The 19,523-nt window shown below is 47.4% G+C and overlaps 1 protein-coding gene across 2 annotated transcripts in view; it reads right to left on the bottom strand.

Annotated features, from left to right (window-relative positions):
- Nucleotides 1–19,523, bottom strand: part of smad2 (SMAD family member 2) — a 140,386-nt gene that overhangs the window by 13,462 nt on the left and 107,401 nt on the right. For both annotated transcript variants that reach the window (XM_038790487.1, XM_038790486.1), the window contains 3 exons: nt 18,639–18,713; nt 18,095–18,148; nt 10,717–10,929 (listed from right to left, as the gene is read on the bottom strand). In XM_038790487.1, the coding sequence (XP_038646415.1) occupies nt 10,717–10,929; nt 18,095–18,148; nt 18,639–18,713 (342 nt within the window). The remainder of the gene's footprint in view (nt 1–10,716; nt 10,930–18,094; nt 18,149–18,638; nt 18,714–19,523) is intronic.

Raw genomic sequence — 19,523 nt, forward strand, 5'->3', positions numbered from 1 at the left:
GTGTGCCTCGGTGTGTGCCTCGGTGTGTGTGTCTCGGTGTGTGCCTCGTGTGTGTGTCTCGGTGTGTGCCTCGGTGTGTGTGTCTCGGTGTGTGTGCCTCGGTGTGTGTGTCTCGGTGTGTGTGCCTCGGTGTGTGTGTCTCGGTGTGTGTGTCTCGGTGTGTGCCTCGGTGTGTGTGTCTCGGTGTGTGTGCCTCGGTGTGTGTGTCTCGGTGTGTGCCTCGGGGTGTGTGGTCCTCGGTGTGTGTGTCTCGGTGTGTGTGTCTCGGTGTGTGTGTCTCGGTGTGTGTGTCTCGGTGTGTGTGTCTCGGTGTGGTGTGTCTCGGTGTGTGTGTCTCGGTGTGTGTGTCTCGGTGTGTGTGTCTCGGTGTGTGCCTCGGTGTGTGCGTCTCGGTGTGTGCCTCGGTGTGTGCCTCGGTGTGTGTGCCTCGGTGAGTGTGTCTCGGTGTGTGCCTCGGTGAGTGTGTCTCGGTGTGTGCCTCGGTGTGTGTGTGTGTGTGCCTCGGTGTGTGTGTGTGTGTGTCTCGGTGTGTGCCTCGGTGTGTGTGTCTCGGTGTGTGCCTCGGTGTGTGTGTCTCGGTGTGTGCCTCGGTGTGTGTGTCTCGGTGTGTGCCTCGGTGTGTGCCTCGGTGTGTGTGTCTCGGTGTGTGCCTCGGTGTGTGCCTCGGTGTGTGCCTCGGTGTGTGTGTGTGTCTCGGTGAGTGTGTCTCGGTGTGTGCCTCGGTGAGTGTGTCTCGGTGTGTGCCTCGGTGTGTGTGTGTGTGTGCCTCGGTGTGTGTGTGTGTGTGCCTCGGTGTGTGTGTCTCGGTGTGTGCCTCGGTGTGTGTGTCTCGGTGTGTGCCTCGGTGTGTGTGTCTCGGTGTGTGCCTCGGTGTGTGTGTGTGTCTCGGTGTGTGCCTCGGTGTGTGTGTGTGTCTCGGTGTGTGCCTCGGTGTGTGTGTGTGTCTCGGTGTGTGCCTCGGTGTGTGCCTCGGTGTGTGTGCCTCGGTGTGTGTGTCTCGGTGTGTGCCTCGGTGTGTGTGTGTGTCTCGGTGAGTGTGTCTCGGTGTGTGCCTCGGTGAGTGTGTCTCGGTGTGTGTGTCTCGGTGTGTGCCTCGGTGTGTGTGTCTCGGTGTGTGCCTCGGTGTGTGTGTGTGCCTCGGTGTGTGTGTCTCGGTGTGTGCCTCGGTGTGTGTGTCTCGGTGTGTGTGTCTCGGTGTGTGTGTCTCGGTGTGTGTGTCTCGGTGTGTGCCTCGGTGTGTGTGTCTCGGTGTGTGCCTCGGTGTGTGTGCCTCGGTGTGTGTGCGTGTGTGTGTGTGTGTGTGTGCGTGTGTGTGTGTGCGCGTGTGTGTGTGTGCGCGTGTGTGTGTCTCTCGGTGTGTGTGTGTGTCTCTCGGTGTGTGTGTGTGTCTCTCGGTGTGTGTGTGTGTCTCTCGGGTGTGTGTGTGTGTCTCTCGGTGTGTGTGTGTGTCTCTCGGTGTGTGTGTGTGTCTCTCGGTGTGTGTGTGTGTGTCTCGGTGTGTGTGTGTGTCTCGGTGTGTGTGTGTGTCTCTCGGTGTGTGTGTGTGTCTCTCGGTGTGTGTGTGTGTCTCTCGGTGTGTGTGTGTGTCTCTCGGTGTGTGTGTGTGTCTCTCGGTGTGTGTGTGTGTCTCTCGGTGTGTGTGTGTGTCTCTCGGTGTGTGTGTGTGTCTCTCGGTGTGTGTGTGTGTCTCTCGGTGTGTGTGTGTGTCTCTCGGTGTGTGTGTGTGTCTCTCGGTGTGTGTGTGTGTCTCTCGGTGTGTGTGTGTGTCTCTCGGTGTGTGTGTCTCTCGGTGTGTGTGTCTCGGTGTGTGTGTCTCGGTGTGTGCCTCGGTGAGTGTGTCTCGGTGTGTGTGTGTGTGTGCCTCGGTGTGTGTGTGTGTGTGTCTCGGTGTGTGCCTCGGTGTGTGTGTGTGTGCCTCGGTGTGTGTGTGTGTCTCTCGGTGTGTGTGTGTGTCTCTCGGTGTGTGTGTGTGTCTCTCGGTGTGTGTGTCTCGGTGTGTGTGTCTCGGTGTGTGTGTCTCGGTGTGTGTGTCTCGGTGTGTGTGTCTCGGTGTGTGCCTCGGTGAGTGTGTCTCGGTGTGTGCCTCGGTGTGTGTGTGTGTGTGCCTCGGTGTGTGTGTGTGTGTGTCTCGGTGTGCGCCTCGGTGTGTGTGTGTGTCTCTCGGTGTGTGTGTGTGTCTCTCGGTGTGTGTGTGTGTCTCTCGGTGTGTGTGTCTCGGTGTGTGTGTCTCGGTGTGTGTGTCTCGGTGTGTGTGTCTCGGTGTGTGTGTCTCGGTGTGTGCCTCGGTGAGTGTGTCTCGGTGTGTGCCTCGGTGTGTGTGTGTGTGTGCCTCGGTGTGTGTGTGTGTGTGTCTCGGTGTGTGCCTCGGTGTGTGTGTCTCGGTGTGTGCCTCGGTGTGTGTGCCTCGGTGTGTGTGTCTCGGTGTGTGCCTCGGTGTGTGTGTCTCGGTGTGTGCCTCGGTGTGTGTGTCTCGGTGTGTGTGTCTCGGTGTGTGCCTCGGTGTGTGCCTCGGTGTGTGCCTCGGTGTGTGTGTGTGTCTCGGTGAGTGTGTCTCGGTGTGTGCCTCGGTGAGTGTGTCTCGGTGTGTGCCTCGGTGTGTGTGTGTGCCTCGGTGTGTGTGTGTGTGTGTGTGTGTGTGTGCCTCGGTGTGTGTGTCTCGGTGTGTGCCTCGGTGTGTGTGTCTCGGTGTGTGCGTGTGTCTCGGTGTGTGCCTCGGTGTGTGTGTCTCGGTGTGTGCCTCGGTGTGTGTGTCTCGGTGTGTGTGTCTCGGTGTGTGCCTCGGTGTGTGTCTCGGTGAGTGTGTCTCGGTGTGTGCCTCGGTGAGTGTGTCTCGGTGTGTGTGTCTCGGTGTGTGCCTCGGTGTGTGTGTCTCGGTGTGTGCCTCGGTGTGTGTGTGTGCCTCGGTGTGTGTGTCTCGGTGTGTGTGTCTCGGTGTGTGTGTCTCGGTGTGTGTGTCTCGGTGTGTGTGTCTCGGTGTGTGTGTCTCGGTGTGTGCCTCGGTGTGTGTGTCTCGGTGTGTGTGTCTCGGTGTGTGTGTCTCGGTGTGTGTGTGTGTCTCGGTGTGTGTGCCTCGGTGTGTGTGCCTCGGTGTGTGTGCCTCGGTGTGTGTGCCTCGGTGTGTGTGCGTGTGTGTGTGTGTGCGTGTGTGTGTGTGTGCGTGTGTGTGTGTGTGCGTGTGTGTGTGTGTGCGCGTGTGCGTGTCTGTCTCTCGGTGTGTGTGTGTGTCTCTCGGTGTGTGTGTGTGTCTCTCGGTGTGTGTGTGTCTCTCGGTGTGTGTGTGTGTCTCGGTGTGTGTGTGTGTCTCTCGGGTGTGTGTGTGTGTCTCTCGGTGTGGTGTGTGTGTCTCTCGGTGTGTGTGTGTGTCTCTCGGTGTGTGTGTGTGTCTCTCGGTGTGTGTGTGTGTCTCTCGGTGTGTGTGTGTGTCTCGGTGTGTGTGTGTCTCTCGGTGTGTGTGTGTGTCTCTCGGTGTGTGTGTGTGTCTCTCGGTGTGTGTGTGTGTCTCTCGGTGTGTGTGTGTGTCTCTCGGTGTGTGTGTGTCTCTCGGTGTGTGTGTGTGTCTCTCGGTGTGTGTGTGTGTCTCTCGTGTGTGTGTGTGTCTCTCGGTGTGTGTGTGTGTCTCTCGGTGTGTGTGTGTGTCTCTCGGTGTGTGTGTGTCTCTCGGTGTGTGTGTGTCTCTCGGTGTGTGTGTGTCTCTCGGTGTGTGTGTGTCTCTCGGTGTGTGTGTGTCTCTCGGTGTGTGTGTGTCGCTCGGTGTGTGTGTGTCGCTCGGTGTGTGTGTGTCGCTCGGTGTGTGTGTGTGTCGCTCGGTGTGTGTGTGTCGCTCGGTGTGTGTGTGTCTCTCGGTGTGTGTGTGTCTCTCGGTGTGTGTGTGTCTCTCGGTGTGTGTGTGTCTCTCGGTGTGTGTGTGTCTCTCGGTGTGTGTGTGTCTCTCGGTGTGTGTGTGTGTCTCTCGGTGTGTGTGTGACTCTCGGTGTGTGTGTGTCTCTCGGTGTGTGTGTGTCTCTCGGTGTGTGTGTGTCTCTCGGTGTGTGTGTGTCTCTCGGTGTGTGTGTGTCTCTCGGTGTGTGTGTGTCTCTCGGGGTGTGTGTGTCTCTCGGGGTGTGTGTGTGTGTGTCTGTGTGTGTGTGTGTCTGTGTGTGTGTGTGTCTGTGTGTGTGTGTGTCTGTGTGTGTGTGTGTCTCTGTGTGTGTGAGAAACAGCACAAAGATGCCGACCGGCCTCATGAGGGAGATGGGAGGGGTGGACTCGTCGAGGTTCATGCACCCGAGAGAGTGAGAGTACTTGTTCTTCGCCCCGGTTCACAAAGTATATTTGAGGATAGACATTTTCGTGGAAGGGAAGCGTTGGTGGCTGGGATTAGGGAATCAAAAGTGCTCAGCGATAGGAATTTCAGACCATGTACCCCACGCACTGGGTGGACGTGGGCCTGGAGGGGTGGGTAGCTCAGAGGCCGGGGTTGTTGGGGGACCAAAGCTTCTGTGAAAAGATCGGGAAAGTGATTGAGGGGTATGTAAGATTTAACTGTACTGGGGAAGTATCACAGGCAATGTAATGGGAGGCCCTGAAGGTGGTACTGAGGGGGGAGGTGATATCATTCATGGCCAAGGTGAATAAAGAGGAGAGAGAAGAGCATCAAAAGCTGAAAGAGATATAGGAGGTAGACAGGAGATACACGGGGACGCAGATCTGGCCCTTTTGGATACAAGGGGGAGGCTTCAGGCTAGAGTTGAGTGGAGTTAGGGCAGAAGATCATCAAAAACTCTATTAAGTTTACGGTGTGTAGGAAATGGGAGGCTGGCCAGGGGCAATGTGTTATAGCCAAATAAAGAGGTAGCAAAAGCACCGAAAACGTTTCAGCAGCAGGTGAGCTGTGGCATGGATGGTCAGGCAACATTAAGGGAAATGGAAATTGGTGGTCTTGGGTGAAGATACCCAAGTGTGGAAGCACGTGTGGAAGATCATCTCATGTCAAAAATAGCATGCAGATCACAGCAGTCGAGTTCTACCTCAACAGTTTTTAAAAAAAAATTTGTTCAGGGGAAGTGGGTGGCGCAGGCAGGGCCAGCATTTATTGCCTATCTCCAATTGTCCTGGAACAGAGTGGCTTGCTAGGCCATTTAAAGGAGTGATGAAGTGATGGGAGAGGGATAAACTCCCAATCGAGATAGAATTCCTACAAGAGGCCGCCATTCAGTCTATCAAGTCTGCACACACCCTCTGAAAGAGATCCTACCCAGGCCCAATACCCCATAACCTCCTAACCCCACCCAACCTGCACATCTTTGGACTGTGGGAAGAAAACTGGAGCACCTGGAGAAAACCCAAGCAGACACAGGGAGAAGGGCAAACTCCACACAGACTGTTATCCAAGGCCAGAATTGAACCTGGGTCCCTGGCGCTGTGAGACAGCAGTGGTAACAACTGTACCATCATGCTGCACCAAAGGCAAATAGGTTTGGTGAACTGCAACACAGATAAGATATACAGAAATATGATGCCGTGGCGATAACAGAGACCTGACTCAAAAGAGGGCAGGATTAGGTACTAAATATTCCTCGATAGAAAGATGGCTGTGGCGATCAAGGAGAACAATGCAGTTCTGGAGGGAGAAAGGTCAAGGACAGAATCTATTTCACTAGAGCTCAGAAATCAAAGAAGTACCATTACATTGTTTAGTGTATTCTGTAGGCAATCAGTGTGTGCAAGAATTACAAGTGATCAGCGTATGCAAGAACTAGAGTAGTTACAATACGGAATTTTAATTATCCCAGATATTGGGATAGTAGTAATAAGGGAAATGAAGGGCAAGAGTTCCAAGTGTGCTCAGAACAATTTTCTACATCCATTTGTTTCCAGTTCAATGAGAGCAGAGGCACTCCTGGCCCTATTCTTGGGAATGAGATGTCAATAGAGGAACATTTGTATACCACAAGGTTTAGGTTGGATATAGAAAAGGATAAGGAGCAATCTCGAATCAGAATAATGAAATGGGGAAGGGCAAACTTGAATGGAATGAGAATGGATCTGGTCTAGATAAATCAGAATCTCAAGATTCACAGGCAAAACTGTAACTGAACAATGGGCTGCCTTTAAAGAGGAGATAATTCGAGTAGGGTTAAGGTGCAGTCCCACGTTCAGGAAAGGGTAGGGTTCAAAAATCCTGAGCTCTTCGTATGGCAGAGATAATGAGTAAGAAACAAAAGGATGCATATGACAGGTGTCAATACAATTGAGAATCAGTTCATTATAGAAGGTTTAGAGCAGAATTGATAAAGCAAATAGAGAAGCAAAGCGAGCATGACAAGAGATTAGTAACTAACATAAAAGGGAATCCAAAAGTCTTCGATAGACATAAATAGTAAAAGGGTGGCAAAAGGAAGAGTAGGTTTGAAAGGGAATTTATACATGGAAACAAGTTGACATGGCGGAGATATGCAATTAGTACTTTGCACATCCATTTACATCGGCCTCCCAAGTCACGATGACCAGGAGGTAGTCGAAACAGTTGGGGCAGGATTTTCCATCTCAGAGGCTAAGTATCGATGCTGAGACTGAATCAGTGGACTTGTACAACAGCAAAACTGGCACCGCTTCTGGACCAATTCATCAACCGGCAATGGACTTACACCAGCGCCATGTGCAACACGATCGATTCCAATGAAAAACGGTGTCCGATTTGTCAGACTCGAGACTGATACGAGAGAGGCTGAGAAGCTGCAGCCGCATACAAGCACTCCACTCCCCACACACACTCACCCAGCCAACAGGATGGCAACAAGGAGAGCAGTACTCCATTTCAATGACGCTAAACTTGACACCCTACTGGACGCCATGGAGGAGAGTCTGGTCACCCTATACCCGGGTTTGGACAGAGGTTGCCACTTGCCACCGTGCACTGGGCCTGGACGTAGATGGCAGAGGTCATGAGCGGTGTGGGCAATATCGCCAGGACTGGCCAGCAGTGCAGAAAAAACATGCACTACCACCTCAGGATGTCCAGGTGAGTAGGCAGCATTGTGCCCCTGGCACTAACCTCCATCCCAAACACCTGCAACCCAGTCCCCTCACCTGGAGGGTGACAGAACCCCCACCCTGCACGTAGCATGGGCAGACAAGAGGCAGATGAAATTTAATGCAGGGAAGTGTGCAGCTTGATAAATTTTGGTGGGAAGAATGGGGAGGGGGAATTTAAAATAAACAGCGCAAACTTAAGGGGCTGCAGCATAAGAACCTGGGGATTTGTGTGCACAAATCATTGAAGGCAAGTTGGGATCCTGAGCTTTATCAACAGGAGCATAGAGTACAAACTTTTTATAAATTGCTGGTTCGGCCTCAACTGGAGAAAGCAACAGGAAGTATAGGCTCCTCCAAACTCTCAGGGTAATTCAATAAAGACACACAGCTTGAAAATATTCCTTCTGTCTGCAGAGAACAGGCCTTATGTTATGTTGCTTCCAGCAAGCGTGAATAAGCCATGTTGCTTATCAAAACCAGCCCATCATCTGGGATAATGAATTTGTCGGCGTAAATATGTCGAAACCTATGAACAATGTTGGTGTCAAGGACATTGCAGGGGTAATCCTTCAATGGAGCTACAAAGTCTGCGAAGCTCAGCAGGAGAGAAGGTGGCAGACCCGGCCTTGGGTGTAGCTGCTCATATCACGGTGGAAACGCTGACTGAGGAGATGGTGCAGGGGTTTGAAAAACAGATTGTGAAGCATTTTGTTGAGCAGAGTACGGTGATGATGGAAACCAATGACCGGTCAACTGAGGAGGCACTTAGACTGATTTGGGAGACCCCGGAGGCGGTGGAGGAGCATGGTGGTGAAGGGTGTGAAGGCGGCCTTGTCACAGTCTGGTGATCGAATCACCTCGTTGGACGTTGAGATGCTGCTGGTGGAGGAGAGGAACAAGACTCGAGGGCAACGGTGGATGGCATGGAGAACAGGTCGAGGAGACAGAACTTCAGAATCATGGGGTTGCTGGAAGAGGAGCAGGGCCCCAAAGCCAACTGATTATTTTTCCCAGATGTTTGCTAAGCTGCAGATTTCATGAGGAACAGGGTTCTGCAATGGGCCGAAGTGCATCAGGACTCGACATGGCAAGGAAGCATGATCCACAATATCAGAATGGAGTTGGCAAAGCAGTGTGCGGCTTTTAATAAGGCAAAGTCAACACTGTTCAGCAGTGGAGTCCGGTTTGGAGTGGTGTAACTTGGCGAAGCCGAGAGAGACTTTTCAGTTGCAGGATTATTTTTTTCAACATGGAGGCGGAGGCTTTTGTCAAGGAACATGGACTTGATTAAATTGATTAGATTGTAATGGGGACGGTTGGGAGGAGTTCGTTAGAAAGGTGTTGCAGTTGGTATCTTTTTTATGTTTGGCCTGAGAGGGCTACGGTTATTGAGCGTTAGTGGTCAGGAAACAGTATGGGGAATATATAGCCCCTTGAGGGAGTTTAAGTATTGCAACGGTATTAAACTCCCCCAGGGGGCTATATATTCCCATAGGTTTTGGTTACTCTTTGGATGGGCTGGGGAGTATCCTTCTTCTTGACCTTGACTCTGGGTGGGAGGTTACTGTTGCAGCTTGTTGGATCTATTTGGACAAGGTTCAGAGAACCTAGCTTGTTTGTTTGTTTGGGGTGGAGCGGGAATCTGAAGGGAATAAGGGATTTCCTTTCTTTTGTTTCTTATTAGGGGTGGGGATGGTGACCTTTATCTTTGGTCTTTAGGAATTATTATAATCTTTATAATTATAATCTTTATTGTCACAAGTAGCCTTACATTAACACTGCAATATTGTGAACTATGAATTGGCCACAGTCCATGATTCTGGGGTTAAGGGGGGCTTGTGTTTTTTTTTTCAAATGTTAGGGTTTGTAAATGGTATTTTGCTTGCACAGTTTGTTTTAACTGTTTTATAAAATAAAAACATTAATACAAATTTTTATTTTTGAAAAATGGTTGTTAGTACAGTATAGCTATCAGCACACTTGGGATTGTTCAAAAAATACAGCCCAATTGTGGAATCACATCAACTAGAAGTTTTGTTTTGGGTTTGGCATGGTTAAGGGTGCCATTTCACATTGTGGTATTTTCCACTAACAGGATGCTGCCATCAGTCTAAAAAGACAACACAATTAAGAAAAAACATTTGTGAATTTCAGTGCCGGTGCAATACCAGGCTGTACATCGCAACAATTGGTTGACTGAATCAAACAGCACTTTCCCATCCTCTCCCCTTATCCCTTGATCCTGAGACACCAAAACATCTGTATATCCCAGCCTTCAATGTATTCAACAACAGAACACCCACAACCCTCAGGAACAGAGAACCCCAAAGATTCACCATCCTTTGAGTGAAGTAATTTCTCCTAACCTCTGTGCTAAATGATCAACCCCTATCCTGAGACTGTGCACCCATGTTTTAAATTCCCCAAACTCAGTGTCAAGCCCTTCAGGATTTTCTGCTTCAATGAGAAGCATTGGAGAATATATTCCCAATTTACTCTAAACGCCTTACAATAAAGGCCAACATGCAATTTGCTTTCCTTGGTGTTTGCTGTACTTGAATGCTCCGACAAGATAAATTTAGAGAGCACATCAGGGGAGAAAAGGAGAGGCTATACAAAGGTGCGAAGTAAAAACTGGAAACTCTGAAAATACTCAGCAGGTCATGCAGTATCTGTGGAAAGAAGCAACGTTAACCTTTTAGGTAGAGATAACCGTCTGTTACTTCATTTTGTTTTTATTTCAGATTTCCAGCCTCCAAAGTATCCTACTCCTGTATTTGAGAAAAAGGCAAGTCCAAGGATAAGGATGAAGACTCCGAAGGAAATGTCAGGCATCTGGTTCAGCTTTATGTAGGCTCGGGAAAGGAAAAGTGGCAGAAACAGCTGATCAAATTATCTCAATCTTAGTGACAAAGGAGCCTATATGTTCCTCACCTTCAACCCCCAACGAGTTTGAGGGACACAGGGGAGGGGGGCTCAAGAAGTCTGTAGTCAAGAAAATAGTCATGGTTTATCTTTGTATTGCAAGATAATCCTGGAGTAACGAGCAGTTTTGGCAATGGAAACAAGACATGACAATGTTTTATGTGGTCCAACCAGATGTGTCTGTGAATAGCTAAATCAGTGTTCACCATATTCTTTCAAGTCTCCATCCCCTTGTACTTGATGCAGAGATGAGAGCTGCATCAAGGGGAACAACCAAGTAACAGTTTTAACATGGATTGGTGCATCAAAAGTGGAAGTGATGATGCGTTGATCACATTGGTGGCTGCGGAAACAGGGCCAAATGCCCGATTGGGATTTTGAAAACACAACTGTCAATGAATTAAGAGTTTTTCCAGATATGGGCAAAGAGGAAATAGGATTCCGGGGTGTGTGTGTGTGGGGGGGGGGGGGGGGGGGTTCAAAATGGTTTTCAGGAATTTTCCTGACATTATGCCACGTCTGGTATAAAAAGTTTAACATTGGTAATGGTGTCCATGAAATCACTGGACTGTCATTAAAAACCCTTCTAGTTGATTAATATCCTTGAGGGGAAATAAATCTATTATCCTTACCTGGCCCATGTTGCTCCTGATCCACAGCAATTGAATAGTAACCATCTTCTGAAATAGCCTATCAAGCCACTTAGTTGTTATTTTCTCAACAAAAATTAGGGTCCATATGCTGACAGCAAATGCATTAAAGTACATACAGACTTACCAATGTGTCGTCTTGTCATCTCAACTGTTGCATTTCTGTTGACATTGGACAGCAAACCCAAACAGAATCTTTCAGAATTTGATGGGTCTGTAAATCCATCCACAGTTAATGAAGGCTGAGATGCATGAAAGGTTTCACCAACTCTCTGGTTTAACTCATAGTATGCTATTGAACACCAGAACGCTGGCTCAGAATAGGTTACAGGTTGTAGATCTGAAACAGACGAGGCAAATAATTTTTTTGTCAATATATTCAGAATCACAGCTTGGCACTTCAAGGATGAGGTGTCATGTAAAATCAACCACGGACCTCTTTTTAGTCCATTATTTCCATGGATAAACAACACTGAAGCAAGTTTCCTAATCTAACAGGTAGAATACAAACAACTAAGGATTCAGTATCAAGTAGATAGCTAACACTGTAAAGAGATTGGTAGGATACGGTTTATATTTATGACAAACCTCATCTCTCAAATGCCCCAAAGCATTTCAAAGTTGAGTCGCCATTATGTAAGCAAATGGGACTATGACTGCACTCGGTACACTCAGCCTTTTCTTATTTCACAGAGTTGTGGACGTTGCTGGTTAGACCAGCATTTGCTGCCCATCCCTAATTGCCCTAGAGGTGGCCGTGGTGAGCCATTTTCTCGCAGTCCACGTTGTGTAGATACACTGACCAGCAACAGTGAAGGAACACCAATAGTTCAAAGTCAGGATGACATGTAGCTTGGAGGGGAATTTGCAGATGGTGGTTTTCCTATGCATCTACTACCCTTGTCCTTCTAGATCAGGCATTGTCAAAGTCAGGGGGCGACCCGCGGATGGAGGTCGCGGAGTCGTCTGTCGCAGCGCTCCCGATCACGCAACACCCAGCTTTTAATAACACCGGCGGCAAGAGGCCTTCAAAATGGCCACGAAGATATTTTTAAAATGTGCTCGCACTGCACATGAGTGCCTGCTCATCGGTGCGTGTGCACAGAGTTTTGCGCATGCGCATCGATGAGCGGGCACGCATGTGCAGTGGGGCTGCATTTTTAAAAATCTGGTCACAGATCTTTTGAAGGCCGTTCGCAGCCGGCATTGCTAAAAGCCGGATGCAAAAGGTTTGGGGAGAATGAGGTGATTGGTTGCTTTCTGAACTTTGATGCTGATGAAGCGGAAGTCTCTTACTCCAAGAATGTCGAGTGATCCAACAATGGTTTCACTGCAGCTGTTACTTCAACCAAGAGAAGTTAACTTTTTAAATCTTGATTTTTAAGCATTCCAAAACAAAGTGCCTGCAGGTCATATTTGGAAGCTTCATCAATTAATTGATTTTTAAGTGTCTTTTATTTTTTTTACATTTTTAATTGTAATGTTTAGGTGAAATGTGGTGAACCTCCAATTTCTAGGGGATGAAAACATTTTCAGTTTCTGGATTTTTTTCCTGTAAAATTTTATCAAATAAAAACCTCCACTGAACTTGGAAAAAAAAAGCTGGCATCTGCGGCTGTTGCCTGCGAATTTCCACAATCGGAGACGCAGAAAGTTCTTTAAAAATTTTATTTAATCTTCATGACGGAAGGGAGGCAGAGAGCATGTCACGGCCCCCGAACATTGACATAGTGTGCTTTGGGCACGATTGCGATTCCTCCATTTTATCAGCAGCAAACAAGGTAAGAGAAAATGGTAGGTCGCGAAGTTCGGCTGGTTGGTAAAAATGGGTCCCTGGAAAAAGTTTGAAAAACACTGTTCTAGGTGGTAGAAGTCGTGGGTTTAGAAGGTGTCATCAAAGTAGACTTGGTGAGTTGGTACAGTCCATCTATTAGATGTTACACAATGCTCCCACTACATGTCCGTGATGGAAGAAATGAATGCTGAAGCTAGTGAATGGAGTGCCAAATGGTGTCACACTGCAAGTATTGGCGGGGCTGCACTCATCCAGGCAGGCAGAGAGCATTCCATCATACCCCTGTTGGTGGGGTGGGGGAAGAGAAGGAGAGAGAAGGGGGAGGAAGAGAGATTCCCCTCGCCACAATATTTACAGGCCGGGGGGGTTAGTAATTTCTAGTCAGTGGAAACCCAGGATTTTGATAGTGGGGGATTCAGTGATCCTCCCCCCCCCCCCCCCCCAGTTCATTCTTGGGATGTGGGCGTCGCTGGCTAGGCCAGCATTTGTTGCCCATCCCTAATTGCCCTTGAACCGAGGGGGGGGTGGGGGGGAGATAGAAGAAGAAACCAAGATAAAGTCAACCGCATCACTGTGTGGATCTGGAGTCACATGAAGACCAGACGCGGTAAGGACAGACTTCCTTCCTGGAAGGACATTAGTGAACCAGATGGGTTTTTACAACGATCTGGAAATGATTTAATGGTCATGTATTAGACTTTAATGGCCATCATTAGACTTTTAATTCCAGATTTCTTTTTAGTGAATTCAAATTTCACCATCTGCCACGGTGTGATTTGAATCCAAGACTCCAGAGCATTACCCTGGATTACTAGTCCACATCACAGAATACCTACAGTGCAAGAGGCCATTAAGCCCATTGATGGGCACCGACCCTTAAAAAGAGTACCCATCCTATCCCGTAACCCAGTAGCCCCACCTAACCATTTTTTAGACTACGGGAAAATTTAGAATGGCCAATTCACCTAACCTGCGCATCTTTGGACTGTGGGAGGAAACTGGAGCACCTGGAGGAAACCCATTCAGACACAGGAAGAGAGTACAAACTCCAGACAGTCACCCAAAGCCAGAATTGAACTCGGATTCCTGGCGTTATGAGGCAACAAACCACTATGCCACCGTGCCATTGACCGTCATGGAGACATGGATAGATTCCCTTTTGTTGGAGATGGTCAAAGCGTCAAGTAATATTTATGCCATACAGCATCCCTAGCCTGAATGTTGCCATGGGCTTGCAGTGGACGGACACAGACTACTTCAGTACATAAGGAGCTACAAATGGGGCTGAACATACCAGCATGCATCCCCAGTTCTGACCTTCTGATGGAGGGAAGGCAATTGATAAAAAATTGAGTATAAATGGGACCTTGAATCTACTGGTTGTCCTCTGAGGAAAGGCTAGGAAGTCTACGCTCGTTTCTGCTGACTTGGTGGCACCCAGCTCAGGAGGCCAGAGCCATAACATGACAAGGACAGCACTTGACAGTTAAAACCATGCTCTGTGCCCTCCAAATATGGCAAGTCGCCAGCTTATTGGATCTTCCTGCTCCTGCCCGATGCCAACATTGGACACAGGCCACAGATTTTTTTGAAAAGGGCGTGAGGAGGGGGATAACCTGGAGCCCCAGCTCACTGTGTTTTGTACCTTCTTTAAATAGCATCTCCAGAGAGCACCATTAACTGGCAGCCAAGCATTTCCAGCTCCTTCTGTCTCGTGGCAAGGACCATCAGACTGACCAGACCCAGAAGACCAGCCCGATGAGACGAACCAAAGAGCAGAACCAGCCCGAGGCAAGAGGGAAAACCCAAATCGATGACTGCTGATCCTGCAACTTCGGCAACCCTCGAAGACCAAGAAACAGCCTGTCCCAGCCTTATTGACGGGTATTCCGGTCTTTTCAGACAAACAGTTCAAATACAATGATAGAACCTGTGGATAGGATGCGATGAATCTTCAGAAGTGCGTGCCAGAGATGTAGATAGCTAGTGTAGATTTGAGACCGTTTACTGAAGAGCTTGATCAGAGTTTAATTAATGTACAATAGTAGTGTGGAGTTTGCACATTCTCCCCATGTCTGCGTGGGTTTCACCCCCACAACCCAAAGATGTGCAGGTTAGTTGGATTGGCCACGCTAAATTGCCTCCTAATTGGAAAATATATATAATTGGGTACACTAATTTTTTTTATATAAAAAGCACAATAGTAGAGTCTAATAAATATTGTTTTGACGATTTGGAGGGATGGAGCATCATGACCCAGTGTCAAACTGGCGCCTGTCGCAATTTTGGCATTGGGAGCTATTCTTTGCCCGATTGCCGCTCCCGATTTCTGGCAATGGGGAATCCCGCCCAAGGTTTTTTGAGCCAGGATTCCATTCTGGGATCTTCCCGGCTGGTTATGTCAGCTGAGATCATAACAAAAAAAAGTCTGAAATGGGGGAACTATTTTTACACTTGCCCCATTTGCCTATCTGTTAATATATTCCCAATTACATTTTAGGCAAGATTTTGCCTAAAATCCACATTCAATGTGGATTATTTTCCTTAAACCATCTACAACTTTCAATCTTCTACAGCCAGATGACACCGCCACAGTTGGCATGACTACAGAATGGTACAGGAGCAAGAGTTTACTAGGAGTTCAAAGACATTATACAGCAATATATTGAATTTATTTTTAAACCAAAATCTCTGTTGCAAGTGGACATTTAGAGATCTTACATTTATTGAAAATAAATTTGTTTTAATTTTGGATGACCTTTCATGCCAAAGAATATTTTGTGGCATTTAAGTCTGATCAATCTCTCATTTTCACTGGTCATTCACTTTCATGATAGAAAGATTACAACCCAAGTGTTTACAAGATGTACATCGTTTTTAACCTTTGGTGAAGAGAGTGACCACTCTTGATAACAAGTTAGCATTTGACCAATGTGGCATCAAAAAGCCTAGCAAAATGAATTTCAATAGGAACAACAAGAAGTTTGACACCATCCAGGACAAAGCAGCCCGCTTGATTGCTCCCCCTTCCACAAACATTCAAACCCTCCACCACCGATGAACAGTGGCAGCCTTGTGTACCATCTTCAAGATGCACTGCAGTAACTCACCAAGGTTCCTTAGACAGCACTTTTAAAACCCACTACCATCTAGACGGACAAGAGCAACAGATACCCGAGAACACCACCACCTAGAGGTTCCTCTCCAAGTCACTCACCACTCCGACTTGGAAATATATCGCCGTTCCTTCACCGTCACTGGTGCAAAATCCTGGAACTCCCTCCCTAACAGCATAGTGGGTGTACCTACACCTAATGGACTGCAGTGATTTAAGGCAACTCATCACCACCTTCTGAAGGGTAATTAGGGAGGGGCAATAAATGCTGCCCTTACCAGCGATGCCCACATCCCATTAATGAATTTTTGAAAAATTGCAGTCAGAGGGAAATTCTCCACTGGTTGGAATCATACGCAGCACAAAAGAATGATGGTTGTAATTGTTGGAGCCAATCATCTAAGCCGCAGGAGATTGCTGCAGGAGTTCCTCAGTAGTTTCCTGGGCCCAACAGCTGTATCAAATGACTTTCCCTCCATCATTAGGTCAGAAGTGGGATGTATACTGATGACTGCACAGTATTCAATACCATTTGCTACTTCTCAGATACTGAAAGAAGGTGTGTCCACATGCAGTAAGATCGGGGCAACATTCAGGCATGGATTGATACATAGCAATTAACATCTGTACCACATAATTGCGGGGCAATGACCAGCGCCAATAAGAGAATCAAAAGCATCTCCTCTTGACATTCATAGAACATAGAACAGTACAGCACAGAACAGGCCCTTCGGCCCTCGATGTTGTACCGAGCAATGATCACCCTACTCAAACCCACGTATCCACCCTATACCCGTAACCCAACAACCCCCCCCCCCCCCCCCCCCCCCCAACCTTACTTTTTAGGACACTACGGGCAATTTAGCATGGCCAATCCACCTAACCCGCACATCTTTGGACTGTGGGAGGAAACCGGAGCACCCGGAGGAAACCCACGCACACACAGGGAGGACGTGCAGACTCCGCACAGACAGTGACCCAGCCGGGAATCGAACCTGGGACCCTGGAGCTGTGAAGCATTAATGCTAACCACCATGCTACCGTGCTGCCCTACAACAGCATTATCATCACAGAAGCCCCATTATCAACATCCGGAGGGTTACCGTTGACAAGAAACTGAACAAGATCAGCCATGTAAATCTGTGTCTGAAAAAACAAAAGAGTAAAGCTGGGAATTTCTACAGCAAGTAAATCAACTCCTGATTCATCAAAGACTGTCAACCATCTACAAGTCAAGAGTGAGATGGAACACTCTCCACTTAGCTGGACTAGTGCAACTTCAACAATTCGAGAAGCTCAACACCATTCAAGAAAAAGCAGATGGTCAATTTGCACCACCTTAAACATTCACTCCTCTACCATCAATGCACACACAGCAACAGCAGTGCATCATCTACAAGATGCAGTACAACTCACCAAGGCTCTTTCGACCACACCTTCCATACACAACTTCTACCAGCCAGAGAAATCACAGACAGCAGATCCATGGGAACACCACCATCTTGACTTGGAACTTCAGCACAGTGGGCTAAACAGCTGGCTTGCAATGCAGAACAAGGCCAGCAGCGTGGATTCAATTCCCGTACCGGCCTCCCCGAACAGACACCCGAATATGACGATGAGGGTCTTTCCACAACTTCATTGAAGCCTACTTGTGACAATAAGCGATTATTATAACTTACATCACTATTATTCCTTTAGTGTCACTCGGTCAATATCCTCAAACTCCCTCCCTTAACAGCACTGTGGGTGTACTTACACCACGTGTGTGGTAATCTTTGTGAGGGATCTCCAGGATGGCAGGCGTAGTGATCACAAAGATACACAAAGCTCTTTTGAAGAGCTAAATTTGAGTTCTACACTTCTTCTGAAAAGCAAACATACATGCAGGAATTAAACTACACTCACTAACACTAACTCTATCTACTAATTACAATTATATCTTAACTAACTCTGCAATACACTATGAATTTTATCTTCGTCAGCTCCAGTCTAAACTCCTCCCCTTAGCTTAAGAGCCAGTGCAATTTATAGTACTATTCCTTAGCTCCCTCTAGTGGCTAGGCTTCACATAACATTAACTTCACATGCTGTACATTTGCATAATGTCACAACACAGGCAACAGAGGTTCCACCTCCAAGGACAATTAGAAATGGGCAATAAGTGCTCATCTTGACAGCAATGTTCCTTCCCAAGAATGAGTAAAAAGACCACGAAAAGCCATTAACCCTTTTAATATAATATATAATCTTTTTCGTCACAAGTAGGCTTACATTAACACTGCAATGAAATTACTGTGAAAATTCCCTAGTTGCCACATTCCGGCACCTGTTCGGGTGCGCGGAGGGAGAATTTAGAATGTCCAATTCACCTAACAAGCATGTCTTTCTGGACTTCTGGGAGGAAACCAGAGCACACGGAGGAAACCCATGCAAACACAGGGAAGAATGTGCAGACTCCGCACAGACAGTGACTCAAGCTGGGAATCGAACTGGGACCCTGGCGCTGTGTATCAACAATGCCAAACCCTGTGCTATTGTGCCACCCCAACAAATGTTTTTAATACAAAGTTTTATTAAATAATATCTACTTACCCAAGCTATGATTAACTGGCGACAAGGTACTTGGTGACATTTCAGCAGGAGACCCTAAAAGTGAACGAAATAAGTGACTTTGTCATAAAATGAAACACAAGTTAAAGACTTACTTCATCATTCATTAGATTGCATTTATGGATTTTCAGCTAAATTGTCCTCAGCCTGTACCATAAACTTTTCTTTTCCATTCATTCTGAAGTTAGCCAAAAAAAATTCTCACTCTAACATGTAATAAATTACATTTAGTCAAAGATTGAAGTTCCTTCACTTTCCAGTAGTATAATTTCTCACATCCATTTTTGAGTTAGCAAACATCAACATCATTTTATGGCGCAGGTAACTAATCTTGCTTTCAAAGCACAAGTTATTGAAGTGGTAAAACATTTTCTGATGTCCTTTTTAAATTAACCAACAGTAAATTATAATCTCCAGCTCCCCGTCAAGTGCTAAAACCGTGTTCAGGTGCAAATGGATTAGATGTTCTAAAGATCAACGTAAATTCACCAATATACCACATGCCCTTTTCAGAAAAATAGCTCACCTGTATCCATATTTTGGTTCATTTGTTGATCACTCGTCTCCCCATCTTCACTGATGTAGCCAGGTGGTGGTGTCTCTATTAAAATGAGATAGATGTCATCCTAGCCATAAAGTTATTGCTGAAGTGATCAAATGCCACCTCAAATTGTATTCAGTAATAGGGTCAATTTACAACTGTAAATTTACACCAGTACTTCTCATGTCTTGCCAATTTATTTTGTATATTAACTGGACTAAAATGGAAGCGGCTCAAATAAAAAGAGGCAGCGACTGGGTACTAAATATCAGGGCAGGGTTCAGTAGAGATGGAGGAGGGTGACAGTATTAGGGAAATATTGTAGTGCAAGAAAAGTTATCCTGCCGATGCCCCTGGCAAAATCTTAAGAATAGAGATGTCATTACCCTGCTGGATGCATTCTATCGGCCAGCAATGTCAGGAGGAAGAGAAAGTTTGCACTGAAATTGCAGAGACATGCAAGAACTAGTGATGGCGCAAGCGGCAAGCCCCCCCCCCCCCCCCCCCCCCCAAAGGGCATGTAAATTGTAATTGGGTAGTATTGAGAGTTAAGCCTGATTAGGTCCCACAAAAAAGGGACGGGCAGAGTTAACAATGAGTTCTCAATGAACAAAGAACAACAAAGAACAACGAAAATTACAGCACAGGATCAGACCCTTCGGCCCTCCCAGCCTGCGCCGCTCCAGATCCTTTATCTAAACCAGTCGCATATTTTCCAAGGATCTATTTCCCGCTGTTCCCCGCCCGTTCATATATCTGTCTAGATGCATCTTAAATTATGCTATCATGCCCGCCTCTACTACCTACGCTGGCAAAGCGTCCCAGGCACCCACCACCCTCTGCGTTAAAAACTTTCCACGCACATCTCCC

Source organism: Scyliorhinus canicula, chromosome 3, assembly GCF_902713615.1.
Source record: "Scyliorhinus canicula chromosome 3, sScyCan1.1, whole genome shotgun sequence".
Lineage (NCBI taxonomy): Eukaryota > Metazoa > Chordata > Chondrichthyes > Carcharhiniformes > Scyliorhinidae > Scyliorhinus > Scyliorhinus canicula.